Source organism: Barbatula barbatula (assembly GCF_947034865.1).
Source record: "Barbatula barbatula genome assembly, chromosome: 6".
Lineage (NCBI taxonomy): Eukaryota > Metazoa > Chordata > Actinopteri > Cypriniformes > Nemacheilidae > Barbatula > Barbatula barbatula.
Window position 1 is genome coordinate 1774900 of NC_136765.1, and position 14235 is coordinate 1789134.

Below are 14235 nucleotides of genomic sequence, written 5' to 3' on the forward strand. Positions count from 1 at the left end.
AAGTTCTTACTAAACTAATGCAAATCATTTTCTTCTTTGACTTACAATTCAGTAAATTCCTCCTCTCGTCCTTCTAATAAATATTGCAGCTACACACTGTCTGATCAACCTAGTTTCATAAAGCAAACTTCACATTTTTGACTAATGTTTAATGTTTAAAAGCAATCCTCACCTCACAGTGTTCAGTGCACAGTTTGTGTCGTGTATTAACTGATAGATGAGTTTGACTCCTGATGGTCCAGGATCATTTCCAGTGAGATCCAGCTCTATCAGATGTGAAGGGTTTGATCTCACAGCTTCAGCCAAACATCTGTAACCTTCTTCTGTTATTCTGCACTCAGACAGACTAGACAAAAGATTTATATTTTATTTTTCTATTTGATATAATGGTAAATCTCACCAGTGCAGAAACATTCCCATACATGCATTAAGAATAAATGAACATGAATGAAAACACATACTTGAGTTTCTTCAGTGAACACTGTGAGTTCCTCATCAGATGAGAGATGTTCTTGACTCCTGAGTCTCCAAGTGGATTTCCACTCAGATTCAGATCTTTCACATGTGATGGATTTACATTTAAAGCTGCTGTGAGAGCAGCACAACCTTCTGCTGTGATACTACAAGAATTCAACCTGAAGAGACAGAAAACAAACTCATGTTAACCCTTTAACGGGCAAGTTACCATATTTAGTCATCTAATCGACCAATCACAACAGCGTTTCCATGCCTCTCTGTAAGATGCTTCCCTGTCAATCAATAGAGATCAGTCTACATCACAAGTAGTGACATCATGGCATGTGACCAATCAGGAGTTGCCGAAGGTGTTTTAAACTTCAGCGTAATTCTGGAGTTGTGGAAACGCGGATCAGCTCTCATATCTTATCCCACAAATACGTAAATATCATCAAAAAGAACAATGATGAGATAATGAAACTCACACATTATATTTCTGAATAGTTGTGTTTAATGTTGAGATAGATGTTATTTGCGTAGGATGTCTAGAGATTAGTGAACATTGTGGCTGAATATTGGTGTGATCATATTTGATTATACGACCGTTTCAGGTAAATGACAAAGTGTCCATATTAGGACATAAACCTGAAGCGTCTAGCACAGGGGTATTCAAGTAAAGCTCCAAGAGGTTTGCTCTTTATATTTTCTTCCAAACGGAGGTCCGGACTCTATGTTTTTGAAAATAAATAACTATTTAATCAATTTAGCCCAGTTAACAGACCTTATTCAAAAGATAAGGGCTCTTTGGGACAAATCCCTCGTGTACTACATTGACATGTCTCGCTCTCACCAGGGAACGGATGTTAAATAAGAAACCACAATATTCTCTATACCCTCTCAAATGTACAGTCATTTCTGTCTATGCTGAATAGAACACCATGTATAAAAACTTTATAGAAAATCCTCACGTGAGTGTGTTGAGTGTACAGTGTTTATCCTTCAGTAGATCAGAGATCTGTTTCACTCTTGACTCGTCTAGATTACGGTTAATCAGATTCAGTTCTCTCTGGAGTAAAGGGTTTTTACCAAGAGATCCCCTCAGATACTCAAAGGCTTTGACTGCAGAAGGATTTCTCAAAAATCTGCAGAAAAACAGGCAGAATTAAAAAAATAAAAGAATATAGGCAATGTTTTTTCAATAAAGCTCCAGCAGCTGATGCAGATAAAGACCATTTGATTTGAATTGTGCTGAGGTCTGTCTGAATAATCAATTCTAAAGGCCTGCATGAAAACTGTTAAATGCACAGTGTAGTGAGGTAGGCGGAACGAGGGCCTCTCTCACTCTCTCTCTCTGTCTCTCTCTCTCTTTCTCTCTCTCTCGTGTGCGCATGCGTGGGCGTTTGTGGAGTGTTGTGTGTGTGTGGAGAGTGCGGGTATCTCTTGTGAGTAAATCTATTTTTTTCCTCTTTCTGTTCTGTCCCCCCCCTCTTAACTATTTGTTTGGATATAGTTGTTTTTGGTTTGTGGGCCGCTTGCTACCTAGGTGGCAAGCATGACGGCCCCACGAGCGCAAACCTTAAACTCATTAACCCGGTGTCATGGGGTGAAAGTAGCGGCCGCGGCTAGTGTAGGAAAATGCTGCCTGGCTGTGGGAGAGGTTGTGGGCCATGAAAGTATAATGTCTGCCTCGAGAATGAATAACGCCACTGTCATCTTTCTTTGCACTGTTGAAAAGGCCAATGAAGTGATCGAAAAGGGTTTAGTCATTGATAACTTTTTCACTCCTGTGCTTCCACTTTCTACACCATCAAAGAAAGTTACACTATCAAATGTACCGCCGTTTCTCAGTGACGAAACTTTAATTAATGCTTTGTCGCGTTATGGTAAACCAGTTTCAGCAATAAAAAAATTTCCTATCAGTGGTTGATTGGCTTTGTTGAAACATGTCGTTTCATTTAGGCGGTTCGTCTATATGGTGGTAAAAGACGATGAAGATTTTGATGTGTCTCTGCATTTTCGCGTTGATGATTATGCTTACATAATTTATGCAACAACTGACAGATTGAAGTGTTTTAACTGTGGACAACATGGTCATTTAATCCGTGCTTGTCCAGCAAAGAACCAAAGCAAGCGGCTAGATGACGGCGACAAGTCTGTTATTGAGAACAACAGCGATGAAATTGCTGATAGAGGCGAGGTTGTCGCTAACGATGAGCCTAATAAAGCAGGGCCATCAAACTCTGTTCCTGAGGTACCAGGGTCGCGAGTAGCGAAAGGCAAAATTGGTGATATTTTATCTGGGCTTGTGGCTAATATAGCTAAAGATGTGTTGCCTGAAAACACGGGTCCTGAGGTAGGAGTGTCTAGCCTACCTGCGGATGAGACCGTCTCTAAGGAGAATCAGCCCTTAAATATTGGTGCCGATAACGTTTTAGAATTCACTGTTGGCAATGAGTGTGATGTTATTGGAATGGAAATGCAGCAGACTGAGTTCAAAGTCCCCTTTAAGAGGAAAAATGTGGATGAAATCCAAGTTGGAAGACCTACAAAAGAAGTGGACAGGGATGAGCTAAGTGAAAACGATGAAGTAGAGAGCGGCAGTGAATCATCTGATTCTAGTGTTAGTCTTTCTCAAAGTAATAATAATAATAATAATAATAATAAATTGAATTTATATAGCGCTTTTCATAACTCAAAGTCGCTTTACAGGTAGCTAGATCATAAGGTAAAGCAAAACTGGACAATACAAGACAAAGCAGAAGAAAACAAGACAAAGCAAAGCAAGATACAGTCACAGAAGAAAAGGGGGCTACAGATAGGCAGAGGTGAAGAGATGGGTCTTGAGGCGGGACTGGAAGATGGTGAGGGACTCAGAGGTGCGGATCTCTTGGGGGAGGGAGTTCCAAAGCCTGGGAGCTGCCCTGGAGAAGGCTCTGTCCCCAAAACTGCGGAGTTTGGACTTGTGGATGCAGAGGAGACCGGCTGAGGTGGATCTGAGGGACCGTGAGGGTTGGTAGGGGGACAGGAGGTCGGTGAGGTATGAGGGGGCCAGAAGGTGAAGGGCTTTGTAGGTGAGGACCAGGATTTTGTAGGTGATCCGGTGGGAGATAGGAAGCCAGTGGAGTTGTTTTAGGACTGGAGTGATGTGGTGCCAAGATTTGGAACGGGTGATGAGTCGGGCAGCTGCGTTCTGGACCAGTTGGAGGCGGTTAATGTTGGTAGAGCTGATTCCGAGGAGCAGTGAGTTGCAGTAGTCCAGTCGGGAGGAGATGAAGGCGTGAATGAGTCTTTCAGCAGCGGGGGGTGTGAGAGAGGGTCTGATTTTGGCAATGTTACGGAGGTGAAAGAAGGAGGTTTTGATGACATGGCGGATGTGGGGCTCAAGGGAGAGGGTGGAATCAAAGATCACGCCAAGGTTTCGGGCCTGGGGAGATGGGGAGACAATGGTGCCGTCAATGGTGAGAGTGGGGTTATTGGTTTTGCCAAGTGTGGATTTGGAGCCAATGAGAAGGAATTCTGTTTTATCACTGTTGAGTTTGAGGAAGTTGTGTTGCATCCAGATTTTGATAGCTGACAGGCAGGAGTTGATGTGGGAGAGGGGAGGATTGAGGGGGGATTTGGTGCTAAGGTAGATCTGGGTGTCATCGGCGTAACAGTGGAAGTCCAGGTTGAAGTGGCGGAGTATCTGACCAAGGGGGAGGATGTAGATGATGAAGAGGAGGGGGCCGAGTACGGAGCCTTGGGGAACGCCTTGAGTGACTGTGGCTGTGGCAGAGGTGTGATTATGAAGAGAGATGAAGTGTGATCTGTTGGAGAGGTAGGAGTGGAGCCAGCTGAGTGCAGTACCTTCGATACCAAGGTTTTTGAGTCTGGTGAGCAGAATGTTATGACTCACGGTATCGAAGGCTGCACTCAGGTCAAGGAGGATGAGGATGTTGAGGGAACCGGTGTCAGCAGAGGTGAGGAGGTCGTTGAGGACTTTCAGGAGAGCGGTTTCTGTGCTATGGAGAGGGCGAAAACCAGATTGGAGGGGTTCAAATAGGTTATTGGTATGAAGATGGGTTTGTAGCTGTGAGGCGACTATGCGTTCCAGGGTTTTAGACAGAAAGGGTAGGTTGGATATTGGGCGGTAGCTGTTGAGGGAGGAGGGATCCAGACCAGGTTTTTTGAGGATTGGGGTGACAGCAGCGGTTTTGAAGGCAGAGGGGACAGTTCCAAGGGACAGTGAGGAGTTGAAGAGGTTTGTAAGGTAGGGGCATAGTACGGGGAGGCAGGACTTCAGGAGTGGAGTAGGGAGGGGGTCCAGGGAGCAGGTAGTGGGTTTGGAAGAGCTGATGAGTTTTGAGATTTCAGGAGCGGTGACCAAGTCAAACTCGGAGAGGAGGCAGTGTGGAGGAGGGGTCAGGAGGTCAGGAGAGATGGGGATAGGGGGGGCCGTGGTGGGCGATGGAGTAGATGGTGGGAGGTCGGATACAGGGGATAGAGATTTGTAGATGATGTTGATTTTGTCGGTGAAGAAGTGGAGGAATGAGTTGCAGAGATCCGGAGTAGAGGTAGGGAGGGTGTTGGTCCGAGGTTTGAGGAGGTTGTTTACTGTGGAGAAGAGGGTTCTAGGATTTTGGCAGGGGTCGGTGAGGATGGTGGAGAGGTAGACAGATTTGGCAGCAGTGAGGGCATCTTTGTAGGCATTGAAGTGGAGTTTATAGGCTTCATGATGGACTGTGAGTGATGATTTTTTTGTCAGACGTTCAAGTTGGCGGCCAGTTTGTTTCAGTTTCCGGAGTGCGGGTGTGTACCAGGGTGAAGAGGTGTTAAAGGTGACGTTTTTTGTTTTGAGGGGGGCCAGAGTGTCGAGGGAGGTAGACAAGGTGGAGTTGAGGTGGTTTGTGAGATCATCAGGAGAGGTGACGGTTGAGTCCAGCTGGAGAGTGGTGGAGAGCAGGTCAGAGAGATGGTGAGGATCAATTGATTTGAGGTTGCGGAAGGTGATTTCTCTGATGAGGCGAGGGCGTGGGGTTGGAGAAGGGATGGTGAACCGTACCAGTTTATGATCAGACAGGGGGAAGAGGCATGGATGGAGGTCGAGCACCGGTTGGTTTGTGGAGCAGACCAGGTCGAGGATGTGTCCTTTTTCATGGGTGGGGAATGTGACATGTTGGATGAGAGTGAAGTTGTCCAGTAAAATGGTGAACTCTGTTGAGAGCTTGCAGGTGGTGGAGTCCATGTGGATGTTTAAGTCACCGAGTAGCAGCAGACGTGGAGAGAGAGATGAGGCCAGTGTGAGGAGTTCAGTAAAATCAGAGAGGAAGGAGGGATTTGGTTTAGGTGGCCGGTAGATGAGGATGACTGTCAAGGAGGAAAGAGCTTTGAAGGCGAGAAATTCAAACGATGATACTGAGGGGAGGGTAAGTTCTGTGATCTGAAAGTTCTGGTTGAAAATAACGGCGAGGCCACCTCCATGGCGGGAGGGGCGGGGTTTTCAGATGTAGTTGTAGCCAGGGGGGGATGCTTGGTTGAGGGAGAAGAAGTCATTGGGTTGTTGCCAGGTTTCAGTGAGCAGGAGGAGGTCCAGAGTGTTGTCGAGGATGAGTTCATGGAGGGCAGGGGCTTTATTGTTGAGCGATCGGGTGTTGAGGAGGCCAAAGTTGGCATGATGAGAGGGTGGTGGGATGGGGGCAGGCTGGAGAGATCTGAGGTAGTCCAGTCCGGGTTTTCTGTGCAGCCTGACGGTGTGCTCCGCGCTATGTGATCTAGTGGGGGAAGCTTTCTGATGACGTGGCAGAGGTGCGACAGAACGTGCAGGTGACCAGATGGATGGAATGGATTGTCCGTGGTGGAAGTGAACAAACTTGCGGCAAGAGCTTCTGTGGATGTAACGGGGTTGACGTAGTAGTCCAAGCTGTTTGATGACTGGGATGCAGGGTGGAATGGAGTGGTTGAAGAGTTCGACCAGTTGCAGAGTTGAATATTTGATCATGAGGCCGAGTGGAGGGACTGACAGCTTCGTGATAGCGGTTTAGCCGTGGGCTAGGGGTATAGAGGTGGAAGGCTGATGTAAGTGCCAAAATGATCCACAGCATGACAGGAGGAGATGAAGTCCAGTCTCGGTGCCTGTGAGACGGAGGGTAGGCAGTCGGAGTAGCGGCCGCGCGTTGATGTAGCGAAGGAAGCCAGCTAGCTAGCTAGCGGCTAGCCGGCGAGGCGACAGTCCAGTTGAGGAGCGGCATTGGAGATGAGGTGAGGGGCTGTCCAGAGTTATAGTTTGTCCAGTGGTGAGATGAAGGGAACAAGCTTGCTTTCCCTCAGACGTTTACAACAAACAGACAAAAACAAAAACACAAGAGGCAAAGCAGGCAGAGAAGCGGCGAACAAACAGCGCCAGCGTCCTCTCCGTCAGCGAGACGAGATTTGTGAAAAGTGTGCTCAAAGCGTCGTTATGAAGTGGACGACATCAAACTATACCTCAGAGCTACCAAAAATAAGAGAGGTGTGCGTATTAAAGAATATTTTCCGGATATAAAGCAGTTTATTTAAAAAGTTAGGCGTTTTATGATGGAAGGGTTGTTTACAACTAAAGAAGGCTTTCGTCTGAGAAAGATTGTAGGTAAACTTAATCTTGAACTTAACAATGAGAACATTGAGCAAGCCTAACTACATGTATTCTAACAGAATGTTTTTTTTGGGGGGGAGTTTTTTTTTTTTTTTTTCCTTTCTCTCTTTCATAAGCATGTGTGAGCTCAATGTTGCAACTTTAAATTTGAACGGTGCAAGAGACATGCAAAAAAGAGCAGAATTGTTTCAAGTAATTCGTCAGAATTTTTTTTATATTATTATGTTACAAGAGACACATGGTGATATTAGCAATGCTGCTGATTGGGCAGTGGAATGAAATGGAATGGTACCACTGTCTTAAGTCATAATACTTCACTTAGTGGAGGAGTTGCTATTCTTTTTACCAAGGGTTGTTGTCCGCACTCCCTTCAGGTTGAGGAGGTTATTAAGGGTAGGCTGTTAAAGGTATGAGCCTCCTTTGAAAATTTTGTTTTTGTTTTTATCTGTTTATTCACCAACTTTGGCTGTTGAAAGAATGTTGTTTTTAAATACTCTGTGTTCTGTTCTGCAAAATGTTGGGAAGGAAGAATATTTATTTTTGAGTGGTGATTTTAATTGCACTGAGTCCAATTTGGATAGGAATCATATTGAACCTCATTTGCCCTCACGTCAACGTCTCATTAAGTTAGTAAAAACACATGAATTAAGTGACATTTGGCGACAACGGAATGGTGAACATAAACAATACACTTGGTCGCATGTTCGTGGTAGTTTGACCTCATTGGCAAGACTGGATAGGATTTATATTTATAAATATCATAATAGTGTAGTCAAGAATTGTGTCATTTCCCCATCAAGTCTCTCAGACCATAGTATGGTGCAGTGTTCTGTTTTGATTAATTTCGTAAAGCATAGGAGCGCTTACTGGCATTTAAATACTACTTTGCTGGGGGATAGTTGTTTCAAAAAAAGCTTTAAGTTTTTTTGGGACGAATTTAGAACCACTAAGAAGTCATTTAGAACACTGCAACAATGGTGGGATTTTGGGAAAGTTCAGACCCAAATCTTTAGTCAACAATACTCTCGGAACGTTTCTAGTGAGGAAACGTCTCGGTTACGTATGTAACCTCCGTTCCCTGATGGAGGGAACGAGACGTTGTGTCGACAGAATGGGGTTTGACTTGAGAACCTACCTTCTCTGACTGACTTGAACAGGCCAATGAAAATTGGCGAATGAAATTTGCATGCCGGACTCCGCCCCCGGATATCCGGGTATAAAAGGGAGCCGGCGTGCCGCATTCATTCACCTTTTGTGCTGAGGAGCCTGAGGATCTTGCCCCGACTGCTGCAGCGGGCGGCCAGTGTTGACCGCACGCTCCCGATCGAGCATATCCGTGGGTCTTCTCCACGAGAAGAACACCAGGACGAGAAGAGGCGCCACTTCAATGCGTATAACCGCCTCGTGGCCGGGGCCCTAGCCTGAACAATGGTCTCTACCACCGCTGGGGGTAGACCACTCAGGATCTCCTCGTCCCGTCCAGGGGCCAGACATGGAGGTTCCAGAGGTCTGGTCTCGGATGCCACAACGTGCCCTTCCCCTGAGAAAGAAGGTCCTTCGTCAGGGGAATCTGCCAGGGGGGAGTTGTCGTCAGGAGCATTAGCTCCGAGAACCAAGTCCGGTTGGGCCAGTAAGGCGCAACTAGTAGCACTTGATGCTCCTCTTCCCTGACCTTGCACAGGACGTGTGCAATGAGGCTCACTGGGGGGAAGGCGTACTTCCGCTTGTCCCGCGGCCAGCTGTGCGTCAAGGCATCCGTGCCGAGGGGGGCCTCGGTCAGGGAGTACCAAAGCGGGCAATGGGTGGTGCCCAGGGAGGCGAACAGGTCCACCTGTGCCTGCCCGAACTGCACCCAAATGAGCTGGACTGCGCGGGGGTGGAGCCGCCACTCTCCGCGGGGCGTCGACTGACGAGAGAGCGCATCGGCTGTCTGGTTCAGGTGGCCCGGGACGTGAGTGGCTAACAGAGACTTCGTCACCTGCTGGCTCCACAGGAGGAGGCGTCGGGCGAGTTGCGATAGCTGCCGTGAACGAATACCACCCTGTCGGTTGATATACGCCACGGCAGTCGTGCTGTCCGACCGGACCAGCACGTGCTTGTCCTGCACGAGGGGAAGGAACCTCCTCAGTGCAAGCAGCACCGCCAACAACTCTAGGCGATTGATATGCCAGCGCAGGCGGGGGCCCGTCCAGAGACCCGACACTGCGTGCCCGTTGCACACAGCACCCCAACCCTGCAGGGAGGCGTCTATCGTCACCACGACGCGCCTCGAAACCTGCCCAAGAGGGACCCCTGTCCGCAGAAAGGTCATTGAAGACCATGGGGTTAGGGTGCGCCGGCAGAAGGGCGTGATCGGGACGCGCCTTTTGCCGGTGTGCCACGCACTCCAAGGAACTCTGCTCTGTAGCCAGTGCTGTAGCGGTCTCATGTGCATCAACCCGAGGGGGACCACCCCCGCCGAGGACGCCATGTGTCCCAGGAGCCTCTGAAAAAGTTTCAACGGGACCGCTGGCTGCTGCCTGAAGCTCCTCAGGCAGGTCAGCACCGACTGGGCACGCTCGGAAGAAAGACGTGCCATCATGGAGACAGAGTCGAGTTCCATTCCGAGGAAAAGGATGCTCTGCACAGGGGAGAGCTTGCTCTTCTCTCGGTTGACCTGTAACCCCAAATGGTCTAGGTGCCGGAGCACCAGGTCCCTGTGTGTACACAACAGATCTCGCGAGTGCGCCAAGATGAGCCAGTCGTCGAGATAGTTGAGTATGCGCACCCCCTGCTCCCTGAGGGGAGTGAGGGCGGCCTCCACGACCTTCGTAAAGACTCGAGGAGACAGGGACAGACCAAATGGGAGGACGCGGTACTGATATGCCTGTCCCTCGAAAGCGAACCGTAGGAACGGCCGGTGACGAGGGAGGATGGACACATGGAAGTACGCGTCCTTCAGGTCGATCGCCATGAACCAATCCTGACGCCTGACGGACGTCAGAATGCGCTTCTGCGTTAGCATCCTGAACGGTTGCCGAGCACCGTCCTGCGGAGGGTGAGAGTGGCTGTGAGAAAGACCCAGGGAGAGAGAAAGGTCTTTCTGCGAGAATGTGGGCACCAGGCCCTGAAAGGGGCCCAGCTGGTGTTGCTGGGACGGGGCAGGCACCGTCCCAGTCTGACCCTCTAGCGATGTAGTTGCTCGGGTCGGGCCCGGTGAACTCAATCTCCCTGGGTTCACCCCGTCAGAACACTTCTGCTTCCGCGGAGGTTGGTGACGGGGTGGTGCTCGCCTCTTCGACATCCTTCTCCGGGAGGCCGCCTGTGCAGGGGGCGCTGGAGCCGGAGTCTGAGTCGGAGAGGGGCGGGGCGGGGCTGCTGGGAAACAGACGCTGTGCGGGACCTCGACGGACGATAGGCGGCCGGGTCGCGGCGGGGCAGGATACGCCCCCGTCTGCTTCTTTACAGTCGAGAACAGCTGCCCTCGACCGTATCACCAAACAGCCCACCCTGCGCGATGGGAGCGTCGAGAAAGCGAACCTTCTCAGCGTCCCGCATCTGCGCAAGGTTAAACCCAAGGTGTCTCTCCTGGACCACTAGTGTGGACATCGTACGACCCAGGGCTCGCACCGTCACCTTCGTCGCCCAAAGAGCGATGTCAGTGGCAGTGCGGACCTGCATAAGCCCCGGGTCGGACTTTCCCTCGTGCAACTCTTTCCACGCCTTGGCGTGAAGAGCCGAGGCAGCTTGACCCGCAGCGTTGTAAGCCCTCGACACCAGCGATGCCGAAAACTTACAAGCCTTGGAAGGGAGCCTTGGTCGATCTCTCCAGGTGGCAGCTGTCTGCGGGCACAGGTGCACCGCGACTGCACGTTCCACCTGAGGGATGTCGACGTAGCCCTTAGCTGCCCCGTCATCGAGGGAAGTCAGGGCGACCGAGCTAGTCTGACGTGCACGCGCCGAGAAGGGGGCGTTCCAGGTCCGACTGAGCTCCTCATGCACTTCCGGGAAGAATGGTACCGGCGCCGACCGTGGCTTAGAGTCACGGCCGGTCCCCAGATACCACGTGTCCAACCGCGAGCGTTGGCCGGACTTACCTGGCGGTGCGGTGCACTGCAGCCCAATACTCGCGGCGGCCCGGGAAAGCATGGCTGACATCTCGACGTCCGCTTCATCCTGAGCTCGACCCCCCGGGGGAGGAAGCTCCAAGGAATCGTCGATGTCGGATGCCAGGAGGTCGCCCTCCGATGCTGCGAGTGACATCTCATCGTCGTCACGTCCTGTGTCCGAGTACGTGACGGAGGAACAAGGCGGCGTACCGCCTATTCCGGGACGGCCAGACGAGCGAGGCGGGGCGTGAACGGTCCGCTAGCCGGTGGCTGACGGATTGAGGCTCACGGTAATTCCCCGATCACCCTCTGTGCTCGCCGAAGCGGACGGCAGGGCTGATGCCACTGCTGCCGCAGAACGGGAAGCACTCGAGGTGGCGGCTGATTCTCGGAAGAACGCAGCTACCCGTGAACGCAACGTCTGAATTACCATCCGCCCGCAGTGCGGGCAAGATGTATCCACAAACGCTGCCTCAGCGTGCTGGAGCCCCAGACACACGAGGCAGACATCGTGTCCGTCCCCTTCCTCGATGAGTACGCCGCACCCACGAGCACAGCGGGACATGCCGCGCTGAAAAAACACTAAGCCCTGAAAAGGGCTCGCTCTTTAGAGAGACGCTTTGGAAGTTGCCGAGACGCCCAGGGGAAGTCACAGGAAAAGGGACAGTCCGCTGCACCACGTCGTAAGACCAGCAACACGTAGATAATATCTGCAGAGTCGTCAGCATCAGGATGCGAAGGCTCCGAAGAACAAAAGGTGAATGAATGCGGCACGCCGGCTCAGTTTTATACCCGGATATCCGGGGGCGGAGTCCGGCATGCAAATTTCATTCGACAATTTTCATTGGCCTGTTCAAGTCAGTCAGAGAAGGTAGGTTCTCAAGTCAAACCCCATTCTGTCGACACAACGTCGAGAGACCGACAGAAAGGGAACCACACTTTTAAATGCCTTAGAGACTGACATTGTAAAATTACAAGAATTGACTCTGTTGCCTAGAGACCAAAATGGTGTGGATTCTCTTGTAAAAAATAAGAAGACTCAGTTGGGGGATCTATTAGGGAATATAGCACAGGGTGCTCTGGTCAGGTCCCGTTTTCAGAGCACAAATGAAATGGATGTACCGTCAATTCTTTTTCAGTTTGGAAATGAAAAATGGGCAAAAAAGGGTTATTCATGGTTTGCTTTCTGAATCTGGAACTTTGTTGACAGACTCTGTAGATATTCGTAAAGGAGCAGTAGCGTTTTATGAGAATTTATCTAAAATTGAATTGGGTGAAGAGTATGAAAACGATAGTGTTTTTTTTTAATAATCTACCTCAGGTGTCTGAGGAAGTTAATAGAAAAATTTCACGTCCTTTAACTTTGGGAGAGCTGTATGAAAGCCTCCAAGGAATGGACCTTGGCAAGGCACCAGGGATCGATGGTCTGCCAGTTGACTTTTATAAGTCTTTGTGGTCAGTGATTGGGGAGGATTTGCTTGAGGTACTTAATGACAGTTTAGCCGGAGGGCTAATGCCGTTAAGATGCCGCAGAGCTGTCCTCATTCTCCTACCTAAAAAAGGTGATCTGACAAATATCAAATGCTGGCGACCAGTGTCGCTCCTCTGCGGGGACTATAAGCTGTTCTCTAAAGTTGTGGCAAATCGTTTGGCAGAAGTCATGGACCAGGTCATTCAACCTGATCAGACATACTGTGTCCCTGGCAGATCGATCCTTGATAATGTCTCGCTGATTCGAGATCTGTTAGATGTCGCGAAGATGCTAAATTTGGAATGTGGCCTGATATCTTTAGATCAAGAAAAGGCCTTTGATCGTGTTGAACATGTGTATTTATGGAGAGTGCTAGAGGCGTTTGGTTTTTGTAAGGCATTTATTGATCAAGTGAAGGTCCTCTATAGGGACGTCGAGAGTATTGTCAAGGTAAACGGTGGTTTATGCGCTCCTTTTGGGGCTCGTAGAGGTATCAGGCAGGGATGTCCACTTTCTGGTATGCTGTATTCTTTGGCCATTGAGCCTTTACTACAACAAATAAGGCTGAAAATAAATGGTATTACTTTGCCAAATTGCTGTAGTAATTTTGTCTTGTCAGCATATGATGATGAAATAGTAGTTATGGTCAGCGGGCAAAATGATATACATGTATTGACAGAATTGCTTAAGAATTTTAGGGTGTTATCTTCTGCCCATATTAATTGGGAAAAGAGTGAAGCACTACTCATAGGAGAGTGGACAAATGGAAAACCAAAACTTCCTGCTGGGTTAAGGTGGGGAAAAGAAGGTTTTAAGTATCTGGGAGTGTTTTTAGGTGATGAAGCAACAGTACAGAAAAACTGGGAAAGTTCAAATGAAAAAATAGAAGGGCGGTTAAAAAAATTGAAGTATTTGCTATCAAAACTGTCATATAGAGGGCGCATATTGGTTGTTAATAATCTGGTGGCGTCATGTTTATGGCATAAATTTGCCTGTGTGGATCCTCCTGTGCACTTGATTGCGAAAATCCAGGCCATCTTGGTGGACTTCTTTTGGGATAAACTGCACTGGGTCCCACAAAATGTGCTATTCTTGCCCAAGGAGGAAGGAGGTCAAGGACTGGTGCATCTCAAGAGTAGAATCGCTGCCTTTCGACTGCAGTTTGTGCAAAGACTTTTGGGTGGACCGTCAAACTGCAGTTTGCGTGCAGTTGCGTGTCAGGTTCTTCGTAGTCTTGCAAGTCTTGGTTTGGACAAAACCCTTTTTTTGATGGATCCTCAAAAAATGAATACCTCCACTTTGCCAGTTTTTTATAGAAACATTTTTAAGGTTTGGAGTCTTTTTGATGTCCAAAGAGCAGAGGAGTCTCTCTCTATTTTTTGGCTACTGGAGGAACCTTTAATTTATGGATTGCGTTTGGATCTAATGGACAGTGCTTTCTTTCCTGGACTGAGCAGAGTGCTTGTGGAATGCAAAGTTATTAATTTGAGTCATTTATTGGACATTGCAGGACCGAACTTTAAAAATGAAGCGGCATTGGCTCAACACCTGGGAGTAAGGTCAATTCGCGTGACTGCCCAGCTGATGGCGAAGTGGAAAGCTGTTCTTAA

General features: G+C 49.0%; 1 protein-coding gene across 1 annotated transcript in view; it reads right to left on the reverse strand.

Moving 5' to 3' along the window:
• Nucleotides 1-14235, reverse strand: part of LOC306895607 (uncharacterized protein) — a 130969-nt gene that overhangs the window by 27064 nt on the left and 89670 nt on the right. Inside the window, exons 30-32 of the mRNA XM_079458977.1 lie at nt 1425-1598; nt 462-635; nt 173-346 (exon numbers count right to left, since the gene is read on the reverse strand). Coding sequence (XP_079315103.1) covers nt 173-346; nt 462-635; nt 1425-1598 — 522 coding nt within the window. The remainder of the gene's footprint in view (nt 1-172; nt 347-461; nt 636-1424; nt 1599-14235) is intronic.